This window comes from Oncorhynchus clarkii, chromosome 7 (assembly GCF_045791955.1).
Source record: "Oncorhynchus clarkii lewisi isolate Uvic-CL-2024 chromosome 7, UVic_Ocla_1.0, whole genome shotgun sequence".
NCBI classification, from domain to species: Eukaryota; Metazoa; Chordata; class Actinopteri; order Salmoniformes; family Salmonidae; genus Oncorhynchus; species Oncorhynchus clarkii.
The window spans coordinates 41,236,271-41,255,981 of NC_092153.1; the positions used below are offsets into that span (position 1 = coordinate 41,236,271).

Below are 19,711 nucleotides of genomic sequence, written 5' to 3' on the forward strand. Positions count from 1 at the left end.
ACAATTGACAGCTACAGCTGGAATGAATGCATGATTCGTGAGCTATTATCCATCAAACCAGAGGCGTGTACAAGATTTGGAACAAATGCTGTCAGAACATTGAGCAGTCTGTTTGGTTTAGCCGCGCGAGCTAATCCTCCTGATGGCTTTGGAGGTGGTTGGTGGGTGGAATGTAGGCGAGAGCAGAACGCTGATTTGTCATACGGCACCGGCAGGCCCTGGCTTTGCTCCGTTCTGACTGGAGCTACACGGGCACAGCGCCAACGTGGTCCGACAGATCCAAAACACAGACTAGCACTGCAGCCCAGTTCAAACACAGGCAAACCAAGATGGATATAATAAGCGGAAAATAGACACTGCTGTCTGTGGCTTCAAAAAAAAATTTAGAAACTTGAATCACTTTGAATCATCCTAATACGACTAAGCCAGTGTGTGTCGCCGGGCAGCGAGCCAGTAAGACACATTCTTATATTTTTAATTCCTGTTCTCTAACAGGCAGATAAGCTAAATTCACTGATAAGAGTCAGCAGCAGTAACTCTTACAGAACATGTGAGTGGATCAGGGTCAGACAGAGGGAAGTGGAACAGGACAGTTTCCCCAAACCCCATCCAGGCATTTGCTCTCAGCATGACTACATAATCTACTCCTCCTCTACACATACGCCATTCCTTCTCCTCCTCCCTAATCTCCTTCTTCTCTGACTGACGAGCACGCCGCCTTAAGAGAACTGACACTCCATCAAAAAACCCTGTCTCATCTATTTTTCATAGTCTATGAAAAATGGGAATAATGCTCTGCTTGTTGCTATAGTTTCAGGTTAGTGTGCATGCTTTTGCAGCAGACTGACCAGTCAGTGGCGACTGGCTGCCCAACATGGAACAGGGTGCCATTGGCACAGACGGACACAGCAAAGCGCTATCTCACATGTGGGGTTCGCCTACTCTCGGAAGTACCTATTAAAAGCGTCTGTTGGAGAGACAGGTAGGATGGCGAATGAGGTGAGCCCCTCACCTACCTTCAAAGGAGCACTCTCCCGCCCTCTGGTTATTTCACGCTTCTCTTCTCCTCAGATCTTCTGGATACCTGTTTTCCTGCTTAACTGCTCACAGGTGAACCGAGAAGGATATCGCAGGTCTTCTAACCCTGTCAAGAGGTTGAGTACTAACCGGAAGGCTTTTGTTTTGTGTAGAAATTCCTTTCTACTTATCACTCTCCATTGGTAGCTAGCGTCACGGCTAGCTATTGAGGCTCAGTTAGCCCAATTGGCAAGGCTAACTTGGCTAGCTCGCTGAGAGGTGAGCTAACCTCATTAGCATGGTAGCATTGATAGCTCCTGTCTCTCATCTAGCTTAACCTACATTCGCCTGTTGTGTTAACTAGACCGACCATCCCAGCCTTCACGACGCCGTCGGTCACTGGAGCACTCTATCTGAAGGCTAACTTTGCTCCCACGCGGTTTCCTTCAGCTAGCACTGAGCTAGCTAACACCCCACTAGCCTCGCGGCTATAGTGTTATATGGTGCTCATTATGGCTAGCTGTTAGCCGCAAGGCTTCTAACTAGCTAGCTTAGTACTCCATTTACACAAGCTACGATTTGCTAGTCACCAGCCACAAGGTACTAGCTAGCTTGCGCCATCTACAAGTTGTTCTTACAACACAGGCGTTGCTCGGTCCCCTCTATGCATCAATTTCTTGTGTAAGGAACGTGCCTGAGTCCGGTGAGCACTGCAGACTGTTGATGAGGGCAGGTCTGAAGAGAGGAAGCTTAATGCTTTTATCTCAATAGCCCCTCTTGCCTTCGAGACAACAGCAACAGCTGAGGCTCAGCTCTCTGCAACCAAGCCCAGTTGGGACGAGGTCATTGAAAGCCTCAACTCCCTCGCCTCATTGTCTGATGACGCAGTATCAGGGGAAGGTGAGATAGTCTGCATCTCCTGCACTGATGACCCCGTTCTCCCGCCCTCCCAAGCCAGCAGACCTAACGGCTCTGAGAGCAGTGGATGTGCCCCTCCTCCAGTAAAGTTTGGGCTCCTTCATGTCTGCAAGCGGGCCGTGGCCAGACTCGGCAATGAGAGCCCCTACTCCTGTTAAGGGACCTATACGGTTGGAAGAGACTCCCATCCCATATCTGATAAGGGAACTGCTCGCCGCAGTACCAGCTTGCCCCAGGGAAGCTAAGAGCTCATGGGAAAACCCCCGCACTAGCAAGATTCTTGCAAGGGGTACCCCGAGCCTGGACAATATGAAAGAATCTGGGTTTGGCAACCATCCCACGGTGGAGCCGTCACTGGCTTACCACCTCAGCCCCTTTCCTCGTGTTACTAACGAAACCAGCACCTCACTCCATGTGAAGGCAGAGCGCTTTACCTCAGCCCAAGCAATTAGAGCTCTCAATGTGACCTCTCTAATGTTGGCGTATCAGGTTCAGTTACTGGAGGAAGTGTGGAAGTAACTGGAATCGGACACCCTAGACCCAGATGCTTGGGAGGAGATCTGTATGATGACAGACCCGAACCTCCATGCCTTTCGTAGTGCCATTCAAGGCTGTGGTAGTACTATGAGCCTTGCAGTGGTGAGAGAAGGGGTACTTTGGCTGAGCTTATCCAGCTTAACAGACAAATAAAAAGTGGACCTCCTTGATGCCCCAATGTTGGTTCCTGCATCTCGCCCCAGTCTTACAGCTGGGAAGGGGCAACAAGCTGGCCTTGGGGGACAGAGGTCCCCAGCAGCGCAGCAGTCTGCCGAAACTCAGGCTCCTGAACCAAAGCAAACTTGTAGAGAAGCAGTCTTATGCTGCAGCGGCAGCAAGGATGCTCCCCGCTAACCCTCCTAAGGGAGGGAAGAAGGGTCAGCCTGCCTAGGGCGCAGCCCTGGCAGCTGAAGATGATAGTGTGCAGGGCCTACGGCTCTCTGCCCTACCCCTCTGTCTTCGGATTGAACAGTTTCTACAGTTTCGCAGAAGTGGGAAGGCAGGTCTGCGATAAGACAAAATCCTATTCTCTGTGCAGCAGCTCACTTTTGTGACCATTCTCACATGAGAAAATGGAGGAGACTCACTTTTAGTTCCCCCGCCCGAGTTTGTTCCCCCCCGTGTGCCTCCCTCGCTCAGGCTTTCCCCCCCTGTGTCTTCTCAGGTTTTCAGCCAGGGGTAGAAGTCAGCATGTCAGCCGTCCATCCGGTCTCACTGACATACGGAGCAGGACGGCAATCTGTCTTTCGCCATCCACTGTTCCCCTTTTTTCCCGTGCCTATGGCCTTTTGCCTCTGATTGCTATGACGCGAGCTATCACAGTCAAGCCAGTTCCGGTATGTGCCGCTCCGGTTTTCCCACCAGAGGGCGCTGCTAATCTGTACGTCAAGGTAGGGAACCCTAAATATTCTGCTCTCCTGTTCCAAGGGAGGACATGTTTCCAGAGCTCACTGAGAAACCCTCATAGCCCTTTACAGGATTCTGAGGGGCGTTTTTTCTCTCTACACTCTTTGGGGGAAAAAAGGTGCTTCCACAGATGGTTCTACATGGAACCCAAGAGAGTTCTACCTGGAACACCTTTTTATGTAAATGGCAAAGACCACTTGGCTCTGTCAAGGAGAACTCTCTCCATTGACCTAGAGACCAGTCAGAGCCCTAGACAGCTAGCTGGTACTCCCGAGTCCACAAAGCTTCGGCTTTTCCTCCTCCCGTTTTTTTTAGACGGTGCTAGAAGGGCCTTCCCCTACAGAGGAGTTTACCTCTTGAGTACTGTTTTTGGGACATATCTTATTAAACTGAGATTGTGCACGCCTCGTATTGGACATCCCCTCACTTTGTTGTGGGTTTTTGTTTGCTATTCGAACGTAACGATTAAAAGTGACCTGCGTAACCCCCGGTTCTCTGACATTATGAGTGAGATATCGCACCGCATTCCCCTGCTCGCAAGAGCGTGAGGAAGAGAAGCACGCTTGAGGATAACCTCAGGGCACGAGAAGGCTCCTTTTAAAGGGAGGTGAGGGTCCCACTCCTACCTGTCTGTCCCCAACCTTTTACCCATGCACCACCCAAATAAACAAGGCATTAACAAAGAGGAATAGCTGCACTTCACAGCCTCTGAATGGCAGGGCTCTGGAACAAAGGAGGGGGCAGGTCTTTAGCACCCATCACAGAACTCCAGCTGACGCCCTTTTAACATGGGGTCAGCCCCTGGAGAATGGAGGGCAAGACCCCTGTGAGCTCCTCACACCTTCTTTCTGACACACTGACCCCCACTCGCCTTCAATCACAGAAGAGATGGCATGATGCACTTCTCTGGGGAGCTGGTGGTCAGTGGGCCATGTTTTCAAAAGGATTTAGAAAAGAGCCAAGTGAACAGAGTTCCAAACAATTAATTCTACCAACACTCTGAACTGGATGTGTTATCCACTGCATTATCTGACTGGTTAGGGACTAGGCTATGGTTTAGGTTGGACTGGAGGCAGGGGTTGGAGATACTGAGTCTTGGTCGGACTTGGCTATTCCGTTTCGGGGAGGTGCTGGTCAGTGAGGAGTTGTGTTGGGTCAGTGGTGGTCAGACGGGGCTGACCAGGGGCCGGGCCAGGGGCCGGGGGGATGCACCATGTGTGCCCTCAGGGCTTCCCAGAGGTCAGCAAACAGATGGGAATGGAAATGAGCAGTCAGTGAGCTCATTTTAAACTTCCAGTCCAGCTGATCCAGGCATAATTACATGCCAACTTACACGCACTTACTGCACACACCGGTCCCCTGTTCAAATGTTTAGGATGAGAGTGCATTGGTGTGCGGGAGCCCAAACCGTTCCAAATGAAGCGTGCATAGGTAAAAAAAAAAAAAAAAAAAAACATTCAAGCTCTACAAATTGCCCGTTCACTAAAGTTTTTTACTCATATTTTATTTTCTGCTTTATTCCTCTTTTCTGTTGTGACTGAATTGACGCGCCCTCTCCTTCAGCCTCCTATTGAGCTTTTATGCATGTAACAGCGTATGACGTTGATCTCAAAGGCAGATAATTGTGTGCACAGAACGGCAGAACGCAACTGCTTGTGCCAACGATAGATAGGCCTACCATTTCCCTGTTCTAATATTGTTCGGCTATATCTGCGCGGCACCTTCAGCACCCAAACGTTTGTAAAATGGCCGTCGCAATCTTAAATCATAGGCTGTATTAACTGAGGAACAAGCAATTTAACTTGCTGGGTCATTGTTATCAAATGCGCTGTAGAAAATGTAGTTTTAACAGCAGAGCCTTTGTAGGCTACCAGAATGGACACAACTCACATCTTGCTGATCTATCTCCTGAATGGGGCTTTTGGATTGTCAGGTTCACCGTACAAAATATTTTGGGTAGTTCTGCTTTAAACAGTCAGGCCATTTTCACATGAACAGGGTAAAGGTGTAATTTCATAACAAGGACAGCAATCATTCTTGCCAGCCTCACAGGTTGGAACGGGAGAAGAGAGCAACTCTCCATAAAGTTCCAAATGGTCAAAACCATTCGCTTTTGAGACGGGTGAAATCCAAAAACGGTGTTACTTTAATCGGCTTTTGTATGTCATGGCTCATTTCTGATAACAAATATTGACGTATTACTAGCTCAAAACATTTTAATCTGCTATATGACAAGTTAATCGGCGGGTGATGAGGATTTCAGATAAAACGTCACGGCGCAAAAACATAAATTGAACCCCCTAATCTGATAGTGGTAAATGGTAAATTGTCTCCCTATGGCTCAGCCCACACACTACATCACTCACACTCACACTCACACACACACACACACACACACACACACACACACACACACACACACACACACACACACACACACACACACATACTGTACACAGGCCCACTCGGCTCAGAGAAGTCAGCTCAGACAGATCCAGCTCCTGAGCTCCATCAGTATCAGATATTCATTTAGAATGGGGTCGTGCAACAATTGTTAGCGCATCGATTCGAATCGTTTCAAACTAAAAGCATCGTTCCTGTATCGTATTGGAGTCCATGTGTCTAGATGCGTATCGAATCGCGCTTGTAAGGAGAAATGCACTTCCCTAGTGAACAAAGACACGCTCATACACAAATCACGAAACAGACACAACTGTCTCGCTAGCCCTGAGTTGCACACACCCGTACAAAAGCACACAGGTACAACACACACCATTCCTCACCACCCAGAGACTACTCAGTTGATTGTTTTGGTCCCAGGTTTGAGGCGAATTTGATGGAGTGAGCAGAACAATGGGATGAGAAATGTCATAAATTGGCCTCGCATGAAGAGGCTTCATTTGATTAAGTAAGGACTACATGGGTCTCCAGAGTCCGCTTCTTCTCTCCACGCAGTCACGAGATTAATGCTGTTGCCCTTACCTCTTAAACGTATACTGAGAAATATTGGAAAATGATAGGGGAAAAAATATTTTTTTGTAATTCCTCACAAAACCCTATTTTATGTACTTTTCTTACCAAATAGAAGAACAGGCGGAATTCTATTTTGTATACTCATAATATTTGGTGTATCATATAGGTTTATATTGTATTCTGGAGTACTAACTCTTATTATTTGGTGTATCATATAGGTTTATATTGTATTCTGGTGTACTAACTCTTATTATTTGGTGTATCATATAGGTTTATATTGTATTCTGGTGTACTAACTCTTATTATTTGGTGTATCATATAGGTTTATATTGTATTCTGGAGTACTAACTCATATTATTTGGTGTATCATATAGGTTTATATTGTATTCTGGAGTACTAACTCATATTATTTGGTGTATCATATAGGTTTATATTGTATTCTGGAGTACTAACTCGTATTATTTGGTGTATCATATAGGTTTATATTGTATTCTGGAGTACTAACTCATATTATTTGGTGTATCATATAGGTTTATATTGTATTCTGGTGTACTAACTCTTATTATTTGGTGTATCATATAGGTTTATATTGTATTCTGGAGTACTAACTCATATTATTTGGTGTATCATATAGGTTTATATTGTATTCTGGAGTACTAACTCATATTATTTGGTGTATCATATAGGTTTATATTGTATTCTGGAGTACTAACTCTTATTATTTGGTGTATCATATAGGTTTATATTGTATTCTGGTGTACTAACTCTTATTATTTGGTGTATCATATAGGTTTATATTGTATTCTGGTGTACTAACTCTTATTATTTGGTGTATCATATAGGTTTATATTGTATTCTGGAGTACTAACTCATATTATTTGGTGTATCATATAGGTTTATATTGTATTCTGGAGTACTAACTCATATTATTTGGTGTATCATATAGGTTTATATTGTATGCTGGTGTACTAACTCTCATGACTTATTTCCTGTATGATGGAGACTGGTGGACTATGTTTTTGTTTTGTTTGCATGGTTGGTAGTGTCGTTGGGAATAACGTTTGTTATTTGTATTTAAACATTTGCTGTGTCTCTCGGTCCTTTATCAGACAGCCATCTGGCCAGTGGACTGGACACAAGGGCATCTGATTGAATGCTGTGAATACAGTGGGGGTGGGTGGGGTCACTCTCTGTGGATAAAGGTCAGGTGTCACGGCCCTTTGACAACACATGTCAAGGCCCTGCCCCACTGGGCCCGCATCTCCTCAATCAGAGCCTACAGCCTCTTCTCTTCCAATCTGCCCCCATATGTACGCTAGGCAACGGCTTAATGACCAAATGCAGGATTTGATTCAAAACAGACACAACGGTCCTCTGGTGCCAACCCCCTCTGATCCCTGTCTGCTTTGTACCCGAACAATGATATTCAACTAAATAGAATGCCGTCTTTAGCTATGTGGAAACCCTGTTCAACTTTCCACAGTACTTGAATTAAATCATTTTATTAATTATGATCTATTATTTCACTATACTTTCTTTTTAGTCAAAGAGATTACTCCAAAATAGCAAAAAGGTGTTTCTCAACTGAGCCTAGTTTACAGCACTGCATGTACAGTAGTGTAACTGAAGGCCCAGACACACAGTGGATCCTGGACTGATTGATAAAACACCCCGACATCAGTGTTGGTCTGAGGCGGGGCAATAATATTGAGTTCTTGTTTCATGGGTAAGCGAGCCAAGGCTGGCTGCTGGCGGCTGTCCGGCCTCTCACCAGCTTCCCCTGTCAGAGTGATGTATGGGAGCACTGGTGTGCCGCTCCCTAAGGACCAGGCCTGACTGTCTGCTAACTGGGACACTCCTGACAGTGAACCATGGCAGGCAAACACACACACACAGAGACCACTCCCCCTGATGCTGCCTGCCTCAGCTCAGTCGGTATATATTTCATCAGACACTCGAAGGCTGTCAACAGAGACCTCACAGTTTTGTAAAATATGAAGCACTCGGAACATATATCATGACATGATGGCTACAGTTGGGAGACCAGCTACAAGCCACAGGTGGTGGAGATTTTTCCTCAGACATTTTTTCTTTAGGTCCGCGACTCCGTACTCTAGTTTCCTTTGTCCATTTCTTAAATTGAAAATGACACAGATTATGTTCACTTATTATTGAATGGCCATTTGCTGTGAGATTTGGTGCCATTTTACAAAGCAACTTAGAAATTAAGAATTTATGTAGAATTTAAAAAATTGAGGACAATGTATGCATGGAATCTGCAATGCAATGTAGTTTGCTAGGAACTAATTCAGGATATTTTTTGATCGGAGCCATAACAGAGGGGACGAGTACAGTGGATCTCTGTTTTTCTCAACAACAAAAGGTCCTTACATCTCTTTGTAGCTAATCATTAAATAATAGATTGCAAACGGTCTCTGAGATACCTCGTCTGAACATCCACCATCACAACGGAACCGCATCAATATTCAACCAAGCCTCTCTTGGTCGAGAAAGACCTCCATTTATAACTGCACAATAAAAATGCCACAATTTTGTGAGTAGCGCTGATAGTGAAATTGAAAGTCACTGGGAGGGAGATTTACGAGAAATGGCCCCGTGTCTCCTGTTCAGAGTGGAGTCGTTACACCATGGAGATACATAGGGGCCAGTCATTAGCAGAGTCCCACTCAACAGCTGCTGTGAGCTGAGGGAAACAGCCACCATGTCGCCCCGTCCTTAGTCCGCTCCAAACGTCTGTGACCCTCGCTTGGAGCCAGGCAGAGGTCGAACAGGCAAGTGGTCAACCTGAAAACCTTCCACCACCACATCCATCAATGTGCACACACACACACACACACACACACACACACGCACCACAGGCGGCTTGGTGGCACAGCATGAATGGAAAGGTATCAAACACATGGTTTTCCCGTTTGATATCATTCCATTCCCTCTATACCAGTCATTATGAAGAGGCCGTCCTGCTATATCTCCACCCACCAGTCTCCTCTGACACACACACACACACACTATCCCGTTCAACACAGCCCTTTCTCACAGACATCTTGATAACCCAAAGCTCATTAAACTCTAATTACCTAACCCCAAAAATGAATTCCCCAGCCCCCCCTCCCCTCTTGGACTAATAAAATATATAATTGAGGCTCCATTTGTCATATGCAGATGCCCTTGAGTTACCCTGAGGGGGGGTTCTGGTCCGGTTAACACCCCCAAGGGGAGTGGATTGGAGGGCCACTCAAGGGTGTGATAGTTTGAGATTCTGTTGATTTTAATGTTCAATTTTAAAACAAACCTTTTAAATGTGAATTTAAACCAATATACGTGCATGTGCAAAAGATCAGCCAGGGAAAAAAAGGAAATAAATAATGTGTGTGTATATACAGTAGAAGTCATTCAAGGGTTTTTATTTATTTTTTACTATTTTCTACAATGTAGACTAATAGTGAAGACATCAAAACTATGAAATAACACATATGGAATCATGTAGTAGCCAAAAAGGTGTTCAACAAATCAAAATATATTTTATATTTGAGATTCTTCAAAGTAGCCACCCTTTGCCTTGATGACAGCTTTGCACACTCTTGGCATTCTCTCAACCAGCTTCATGAGGTAGTCACCTGGAATGCATTTCAATCAACAGGTGTGCCTTGTTAAAAGTTCATTTGTGGAATTTCTTTCCTTCTTAATGCGTTTGAGCCAATCAGTACAAAGTAGGGGTGGTTTATACAGAAGAAGATAGCCCTATTTGGTCAAAAGTTCATATTATGGCATGAACAGCTCAAATAAGCAAAGATAAATGACAGTCCATCATTACATTAAGACATGAAGGTCAGTCAATCTGGAAAATGTCAAGAACTTCAAGTGCAGTCACAAAAACCATCAAGCGCTATGATGAAACTGGCTCTCACGAGGACCGCCAGAGGAAAGGAGTACCCAGAGTTACATCTGCTGCAGAGGATAAGTTCATTAGTTACCAGCCTCAGAAATTGCAGCCCAAATAAATGCTTCACAGAGTTCATGTAACAGACACATCTCAACATCAACTGTTCAGGAAGCTGCATGAATCAGGCCTTCATGGTCGAATGGCTGCAAAGAAGCCACTACTAAAGGACACCAATAAGAAGAAGACTTACTTGGGCCAAGAAACACAAGCAATGGACATTAGACCGGTGGAAATCTGCCCTTTGGTCTGATGAGTCCAAATTAAGATTTTAGGTTTCAACTGCCGTGTCTTTGTGAGACGAAGAGTAGGTGAACGGGTGATCTCTGCATGTGTGGTTCACACCGGAAACCATGAAGAAGGAGGTGTGATAGTGTAAGGGGTGCTTTGCTGGTGACACAATCTGTGATTTATTCAAGGCACACTTAATCAGCATGTCTACCACAGCATTCTACAGCGATACACCATCCCATCTGGTTTGAGCTTAGTGAGACTATCACTTGTCTTTCAACAGGACAATGACCCAACACACCTCGAGGCTGTGTAAGGGCTATTTGACCAAGAAGGAAAGTGATGGAGTGCTGCATCAGATGACCTGGCCTCCACAATAACCCAACTTCAACCCAATTGATATGGTTTGGGATGAGTTGGACCGCAGAGTGAAGGAAAAGCAGCCAACAAGTGCTCAGCATATGTGGGAACTCCTTCAGACTGTTGGAAAAGTCTTCCAGGTGAAGCTAGTTGAGAGAATTCCAAGAGTGTGAAAAACTGTCAAACGGTGGCTACTTTGAAGAATCTCAAATATAAAATATATTTTGATTCCATATGTGTTATTTCATAGTTTTGATGTCTTCACTATTAGTGTACATTGTAGAAAATAGTAAAAATAAAGAAAAACCCCTTGAATGAGTAGATGTGTCCAAACTTTTGGTACTGAATATATATATATATGTGTGTGTGTGTGTGTGTGTGTGTGTGTGTGTGTGTGTGTGTGTGTGTGTGTGTGTGTGTGTGTGTGTGTGTGTGTGTGCGTGTGTGCTAGTGTGTGTGTGTGGGTGCGTGCGTGCGTGTGTGTGTGTGTGTGAGAGAGAGAACAGGGGGTGTCCAATAGAATAGGTCCATTATTTAAATCATGGAATCACTGCCAATACTGAATGAATAATAAAACAAGTTATTACAATCCAATTAAATGTCAGACATCAAAGACGTTTAGGCACTTTACACACACTTGAATAAACTTGATCAGACTTACCCTGCATGATTTGTTTGAGAGCTTGTTTACGAAGTCAAATTTGCCTTTGATTACTTTGAGGTGCTGCTCCAGGAGAGCCTTCTCTTCTTTCCCTGTATAGTCCGGGTCCAGGAGAACATAGGCCCGCCAGTTAGCTGAGTCGAACCCCCAGTGAACTGTCCGGTTCTCTAGTCTTTTGTGACTATGGACCACAAACTTGTGAGTGGGGTACATGAGTCTGCAGTCCATGCATTGGATACAGGCGGCATTGGGACTGGTATACAGTTCTGGGACAAATAACCCCTTACACCTACCAAAACATTCGTGGTATATTTTGAAACTTTTTTCCGTCCTCTCCAACTCCATGGAGCCAGACAGCTCCTTGTTGCAGTGAGGAAGGTAGGAACCACTGTAAACGAGGGCATTGCAGAGGCGCTCAGCATCCGTCTGGGTGATCAGTCCGCATGATGGGGCAGAGAAGGGTAGGATACCCACTACTTTGAGGATCTCCAGCTGGTCCGCGGTGCACCGGGAGCAGTAGATGTGCAGGTCGTCGCACACGGAGTTGATCTGCTGAAGCGAGAAATCCCGCAGGACACTGTTGAGAATCTGCGGCAGACACAGACGTTTTTCGCCGCCTACCACGAAACACGAAATTGGCTCACGCTCCAGGACAGTTTCGGACCTTTCGGTGGTGTGGTCGGATGGAATGAATAACGGCCCCGACATAACCGGTGGTGTCTGGACAGGCATGGCCAGCATCAGTTCAGCTGTTTTTCCATCTTTGTTGAACAGAATTTCCTGGTGCCACCGAGCGGAGAACGCCGCCGGTCCACCAAGAGAGCTCATAGAACTCAAATGAAACTGCTTCAGAGTTTGCTGAAGTCCGGGATGAGGCTGAAAGCTTGACGGGGCCTCCATGTTTTCAACACTATATAGAGAAGTGAGTTCAAATGTAGGCGATCTATTGTAATCAGTTGTCTTCAAAATCCAGCTAAGGACTCAGTAAATCCACCGCGGCGCATTTCCATGTCACTAGAGAAGGTTACCACCGGGGCGGTATCCATTTAAAAAGGAGGATAAGACACTATTGATTTCTAATACCCTGAAACAAATTTTCCAGTTCACAGATACGTAAGGGAAATCCTTCGGACCACTCACAAAAATAGCCTAAAAAGGAAACACATTTTCTCTTCTCCACTGCAGTCTAGTCCGCACGATGTGATCCTCAAATATGCCCAGTCTGCGCAGTCTGGCGCTCTCGCTCTCTAGCTCTAAGCGAATGTGTGAAGTGAGTTAGCTGTACTCTCTCTCTCTCTCTCTCTCTCGCTGTTTGTTTGTGTCTGGTTCAGTCATTGAATCCCGGCCAGGAATGTGACTGACTCGCCGAGCTGGCTGTTCCCTCAAAGGGTTGTTCCTCCCCCTGCTACCATGGCAGCTGCAGCAGCAGCCACAAAAACCTTGTAGCCTAAAGCAGACAGTTTAGAAAATCTATGATCCCTCTGAAAGCCTCTGAAATGGACTGGAGAGGAAGGGTGGAGTCTGACCTCAATGGGAAAAATACACGAATCTAATTTGTGACTATCAAAACTAGGCCCACTGAGCCTTTATACGGCTGTGCTGATGAGACCAGGCTCCAACAACGCATGGAACACTTGTATTGATAAATTCATAAATCTAGGCCTATAACAATATTGGACCAAAGAGTAGTCTAAACAGATCAATTTCCTCTGCAGTGCTAAACAAATAATACATTTAGTTATTAAACCCCAATTCCAACATAATACCTCACACAAGATACATTCCAAATAGGCCGAGATTTGAGTGTTTTTACAAATGTAAATAGTCACATTAGGCTACATTATTTCAATTGGGTATTATAGTAGCTCACAGACAGCTGCAATTACAACATATCCTAGCGGTACCACTTTAAAAAAAACTTTCCCGAAAATGCCATTATAAATTATTAGAAATGTTTATTAATTTTTTTTAAAATTACTATATATGTTACAATACTTATGATTAATTCTAATTCTTACAGGCTAATACTTAGGCCCATACATGCTTATAAACGTTAATAGGCCTACATGTTTACAAATAATGATATACTTATGTATTAATAGTCTATAGCCTAGTTTATTCATGCTTATTCATGAAAGTAATTATAACGTGTTACACAAATAGTATATGTTGCTGTGAAAAGTCTTTAATAGTCTGCTATTTAATAGGAAAAACGACATAACAGAATATATTGAATATTAAATTATAACTTTGCAGTTATAGCCATGAAAAGTAGGACATCATGGTTTGGGGGGAAAAAAGCATGTAATATTGTTGACAGAGCATCAAGGCAATGTGTACTATATATAGGCTTATATAGCAGTGTTCTGTTCTCCTGAAGGCAAGGTTCATGTGAACCCCTAACAATCAATAGGAAGCTACGATGCACGTCATATGCTAAACTCATTCGTGTAGAAAATATCTCTCACTTCAGATAAGATTTGCGTTACCAGGGCCACGTTCAGTAGCCAAACGTTGCCGATAGAAACTCCACGAATAGAGCCGACGTGATGTCGTTTCATTTAACTAGGGAAGTCAGTTAAGAATAAAATATTATTTACAACAACATACACCGGCCAAACTCGGACGACGGTAGGACCAATTGTTTGTCGCCCCATGGGTCTCCCAATCACGGCCGGTTGTGATACAGCTGGATTTGAACAAGGGTGTCTGTAGTGACGCGTCTAGCACAGAGATGCAGTGTCTTAGAACGCTGCGCCACTCGGGAGCGATCAATTATTACACATGTTTGTTCCTCATAGCATATTTATATCTGACCGTTCCATAAACGCTCCGTCACCGCTGAATGCACCCAGTTCGGTGACAATATTTTATGGACTTTTGTGACTTTCTCTACATAGGCCGTATCCAGGGCCCAGGCTTTCCCCTGGTCTGGTCGCATGGTCAGAAATTAACCATACCAGCCCTTCACTTTCCATTAATTCATTTTGAGGCGTTTTTGTACCACTAGTGGGTGCTAAAATATCAGTTAATAAGAGCTGGAAAAGTAGGACACCAAAGGAATTGTATGGCAATGTAAAAAATGACATGACAGGAGACCAATGGACATTCTAAGTGACATATTGTTTGTTTAGACATGCAACATATGAATTAATGTGAGATGTTCGAGTTTCAAATATTACATTTATTATTTTATTTGATTTAACCTTTATTTAACTAGGCAAGTCAGTTAAGAACTAATTATTATTTACAATGACGGCCTAACAAAAGTCAAAAGGCACAGGGGCTGGGATAAAATATATATATATATATATAATAATAATTAAAATAAAAAATAAATGTATATATTTATATTTATATGTAAATATAGGACAAAACACACATCACAAGAAAACAGACAACACAACACTACATCAAGAGAGACCTAAAGACAACAACATAGCAAGGCAGCAACACATGACAACACAGCATGGTAGCAACACAACATAACAACAACATGGTAGGAGCACAACACTGTAAACATGTGCATAGATAATTATTTGTTAAATTATCTTACAGTTTGTTTGGAGTGAATTCTAAAACTAATTGCTATTCTGATGAGACAACACTTTCTTCCTGTTATTGTAGTTGCAGTGGAAACCACGTTACTGGATCTTACTAGTAGCCTAGCATACCCTACAGCCGTTTTCATGATTCACATTCAATACTCTCCAAATACCAACATCAGCACAGAAACAGAGCAGACAGCAGTCAAATCAACATAAAGCTATTCTAGTGATTCCGTGCTTCAGCATGTCCTCTACAGACAGTAGTAGATCTACAAAACACATTCTAAACAATGTCTTTGTATAGAACTCACATAAAACAACCATTTTCACAGGCCATTTGTTCAGTGGTCCACGACCAATCACAGCGTGAGACAATATACTGATGACATTGATTGTTTCCTAATCTGCTGATACAATACTAAGACACTGTTGCGATAACCTTTCATATGGAACACGTGAAATGGTAAGGCTATTTTCTGGATATGAAAGGTATTTGTGCACGAGATAAGAATGTCACTAGGTAAAATGGCCTGCTTCTGAGTGTGTACGTGTAAGTCAGAATATCTTTAATGATAAGAAGTAGAAGCTCAGTATTGAGAAGTCAGAATAAAAAACAGAGCTTGGCCGGTGTTGATTAGTTGGCTCTGGAAGGTCATGCATGGATCTTTACACATGCTAATAGCCTCTAACACCTTGTCTATTGTACTCGTATCACACCCCAGTTCAGCTCAGTAGGCAATTTACTCCAAACATTTATTTAGGTGGCCTATAACCTAGTTCCTACATTTTAAAAAACATCTTAATAAGAACGATAGACTATAAAGTTAATGGTGTCTATATTCATAGAATCGTCAATTAATGATCCAATATCAATTCAAACTTTATTTGAAGTGCATTTAAAATAGTAACACACTTAAAACAATAAAATGAAGAAACAAGCACGGCAATATAAGAGATCATACGATATCAAAGAACATAAAACAAAAGCGTACTAGATTAAAGGCCAAGCTAAAAAGGCTGGTTGACAAATGGGATTTTAACACAATCAGTTTCACAGTACAATGCAAAGTTCCATATACAAAAACAGATAATAAAACCTATAAAAAGTATGATACCCTTTCTGAAATAAACACAAACAATGAATAATATATATTTTGTATTTTTAAATACCGCTACAAATGAATAAATAAACAGTAGCTCTGCTCTCAAAACTCCCACTGGTAGGTCTTTTGATGTCTTATAGTTTCACTTCCAAGTAGCCAAATAAGAATTTGTCCTTAATAACTGACTTGCCTAGTTAAAGGCTAAACAAAAAAATATGTAATGCCTCAAAAGCAGCCCTGCTTGAAACTGGTACTACCACAGCCACTGTCTCTGTAGTCCTGGCAAACTGTACTTTATACTGGCGATATGCACAACTCTTCATAATTCTCTGAACTGGAATAAACTATGCCTCTGATACAGATTCTGATGCCTTGTCCCGAACCTCAACACGGGGCTTGAAATGATATTGATTCAGATGTTTCTCGAACCAATTTACACGAGCCATGACATGAGAAATGTGTGATTTCATATGCTGGACCAACAAGCACACACGACAAGAGAACAACTGTGTTACTAAGCCCGGTGTTAGCTCTACATCTGGTTGAAAGCATGGTAGGCCCGTCTGTCAGCGAAGAATCACTTTGATCAGTGCTTATGACCTCTCCCCAGCATGTCTACCTTTTAATGTCGTTCTGTCAGCTGTACAATGGTGAGATAGACCCTTGTTTGGATACATGAATGTGAAGACAAACAGATCATTCACATCTTCACTTGTTATGACAAACAGCAGGGATCAGCCATTATTGACGGCGACCCTGGAGCAATTCGGGTTAAGTGCCTTGCTCAAGGGCACAGACACATTTTTCAGCTTGGATTCAAACCAGCCACCTTTTCAGTTCACTCTGAAGGGACTTGAAAGACACTGCTAGGCTACCTGCTGTCGTTCAAGTCCCTTCAGAGTGAATAGGGAGTAAACGCATGTCCAATTTTTCCATTCTTGTGCATTGAAATGAGAAAACCCAGAGGAGATTAGAGATTTTCGCGGGTAGTTGGCCCATGTCTGCAGGTGCTTTTGGGGCATCAACTTTAAGCTGTATATTTCTTAGTATTACATTATTCAGCACACCAATATTCTTAGACGGTAAAAACGTGTTTTGCTGTCCCCAGTAAAATATTTTGCATATGGTCCACTACAGCCATGTCTATTGGGATGAAATGTGTCAATTTAAAAAGCTATGGCCCCAGTTTCAGTCTTTATTGTTTTCCTCTCTGCCTTGGTCTTCGCCTGTGTCCACATACTGCCTTGCATTTTGTTAACTTCAGTCTGACGTTGCAGTACATGGTTGTCCGTCCGGTGTATGATGGAGTAATCTGCTTTCCAAATACTACCGTTGCACCATCGAGAGCGTCCTGACTGGTTTCATCACGGCCTGGTTTGGGAATTGCTCCGTCCACAAGAGCAAGGCCCTCCAGCCGGTGAAGATGGCCCAGTACATCACTGGGACTGTGCTCCCACCCATACAGGACATCTACTTGAAGCGGTGCCTAAGGAAGGCACGCAGCATCATCTAGGACCCCACACACCCCAGCCATGAGCGTTTATCTCCCTTACTGTCGGCAGATGGTATCGGAGCATAAGGACGGATACCAACAGCCTCAGAGACAGTTTCTGAACTGTATTATACTTATGCTCAGGGGAGTACTGGGGACATTCCGAAATTGCATTTTCCCCCCCAGTTTTATCATTGGAATGTGATACAAAATGAGGTAACGCTGTGCTTTAGGACCATGCGGACACCTCCGGGTGGTCGGGTAGACTGTTTGGAGTGTTTATACGGCTGGATAAAATAAATGAAGTTGCGCCCCTGTTTATGCTAAATTTGTATTATATTCTACTGCCATTTACTTTATGTTCGTATTCTTATCTTTTATTATTTCTTATTGTTGTTGCATTGTCGAGAAGGAACCTGCAAGTAAGCACTTCGTTGGATGATATACAGTGGGGCAAAAAAGTATTTAGTCAGCCACAAATTGTGCAAGTTCTCCCACTTAAAAAGATGAGAGAGGCCTGTAATTTTTATCATAGATACACTTCAACTATGACAGACAAAATGAGAAAAAAATCCAGAAAATCACATTGTATGATTTTTTATGAATTTATTAGCCACAGTTCAAGTCTACCTAAGGGGTGGCTATCTCATAGACACTAATGCGATAGCAGCTGGGTCTGGTCTATTTGTATATGAACCAGGAAAAAAAAGTCTCTGCTGGAGCGACCATGTATCAGAGTTTCAGTTTTGATGGGACCGGAACTGTAATTTCATAAAACATTGGCTCAAACTCATCAGCCAATAAAATGCAACTAACAATGAACAACTGCCAGGAATTTGTAGTCGTCGCACCATGCCATGTAAATGGTTAGGGATAACATTTATAAATGGTACTGCGAGTACTCTATAGCCCACAGCCACAACATTCCAAATGAGACTGTCAAGAAACATCAACGGGGCTGTAATGGAGCGGGTTGAGAGTCTCAAGTTCCTTGGTGTCCACATCACCAACAAACTATCATAGTCCAAACACACCGAGACAGTTGTGAAGAGGGCACGACAACACCTTTTCCCCCTCAGGAGACTGAAAAAATTTGGCATGGGTCCCCAGATCCTCAAAAAGTTCTACAGCTGCAACATCGCCTGGTATGGCAACTGCTCTGCATCCGACCGTAAGGCACTACAGAGGGTAGTGTGTACGGTCCAGTACATCACTGTACTGTAAGCTTTCTGCCATCCAGGACCTATATACTAGGTGGTGTTAGAGGAAGGCCCAAAAAATTGTCAAAGACTCCTGTCACCCAAGTCATAGACTGTTTTCTCTGCTACCGCACGGCAAGCGGTACCGGAGCGCCAAGTTTAGGTCCAAAAGGCTCGCTAACAGCTTCTACCCCCAAGCCGTTAGACTGCTGATCAATTAGTCAAATGGCCACCCAGACTATTTACATTCACACCTCCCCCTTTGTTTTTACACCACTACTACTCGCTGTTTATTATTGTGTTACTTTATATTTTATTTTTTACTTTAGTTGATTAAGTAAATATTTTCTTAACTCTATTTCTTGAACTGCATTGTTGGTTAAGGGCTTGTAAGTAAGCATTTCACGGTTTGGTGTTGTATTCGGCGCATGTGACAAATAACATATTATATTTGAAATAAATCTAGCTAGCATAGCTATCTCTGCTAGCTGGCACTGTAGCAGCTATAACATTGGCAGAGATAGCTACAGTAGCAATGTAGTCAATAACTAACATTAACATGATCATGTTACATGGATTTCTGTTGACTAAAACAAGCTACTGTTTGCTGGCAAGTAAAATTAACTAGCTAGCTACAAATCTTCCAAAGCAGTTGGCTAACGTTAGCTTTCCAACGTTGGCGGAAGAACGGATAGCTTGGTAGCTAGCTATTGAACGTTAGCTAGCTAACCAAGCCTAGTAAAATACAGCAAAGGAGACAAGCGGCTATTGATTAAAAAAAAAATGTTATTGATACAATTCGTTT

General features: G+C 43.4%; 1 protein-coding gene across 2 annotated transcripts in view; it reads right to left on the reverse strand.

The window, feature by feature from the left end:
- Positions 1-12,831, reverse strand: part of LOC139413311 (v-ski avian sarcoma viral oncogene homolog b) — a 38,618-nt gene extending 25,787 nt beyond the window's left edge. Inside the window, exon 1 of one of the 2 annotated variants that reach the window (XM_071160525.1) lies at positions 11,565-12,831. In XM_071160525.1, the coding sequence (XP_071016626.1) occupies positions 11,565-12,464 (900 nt within the window). In that variant the 5' untranslated portion in view covers positions 12,465-12,831. The remainder of the gene's footprint in view (positions 1-11,564) is intronic. The other variant, XM_071160526.1, reaches the window with a different exon arrangement.
- Positions 12,832-19,711: the final 6,880 nt, after the last annotated feature.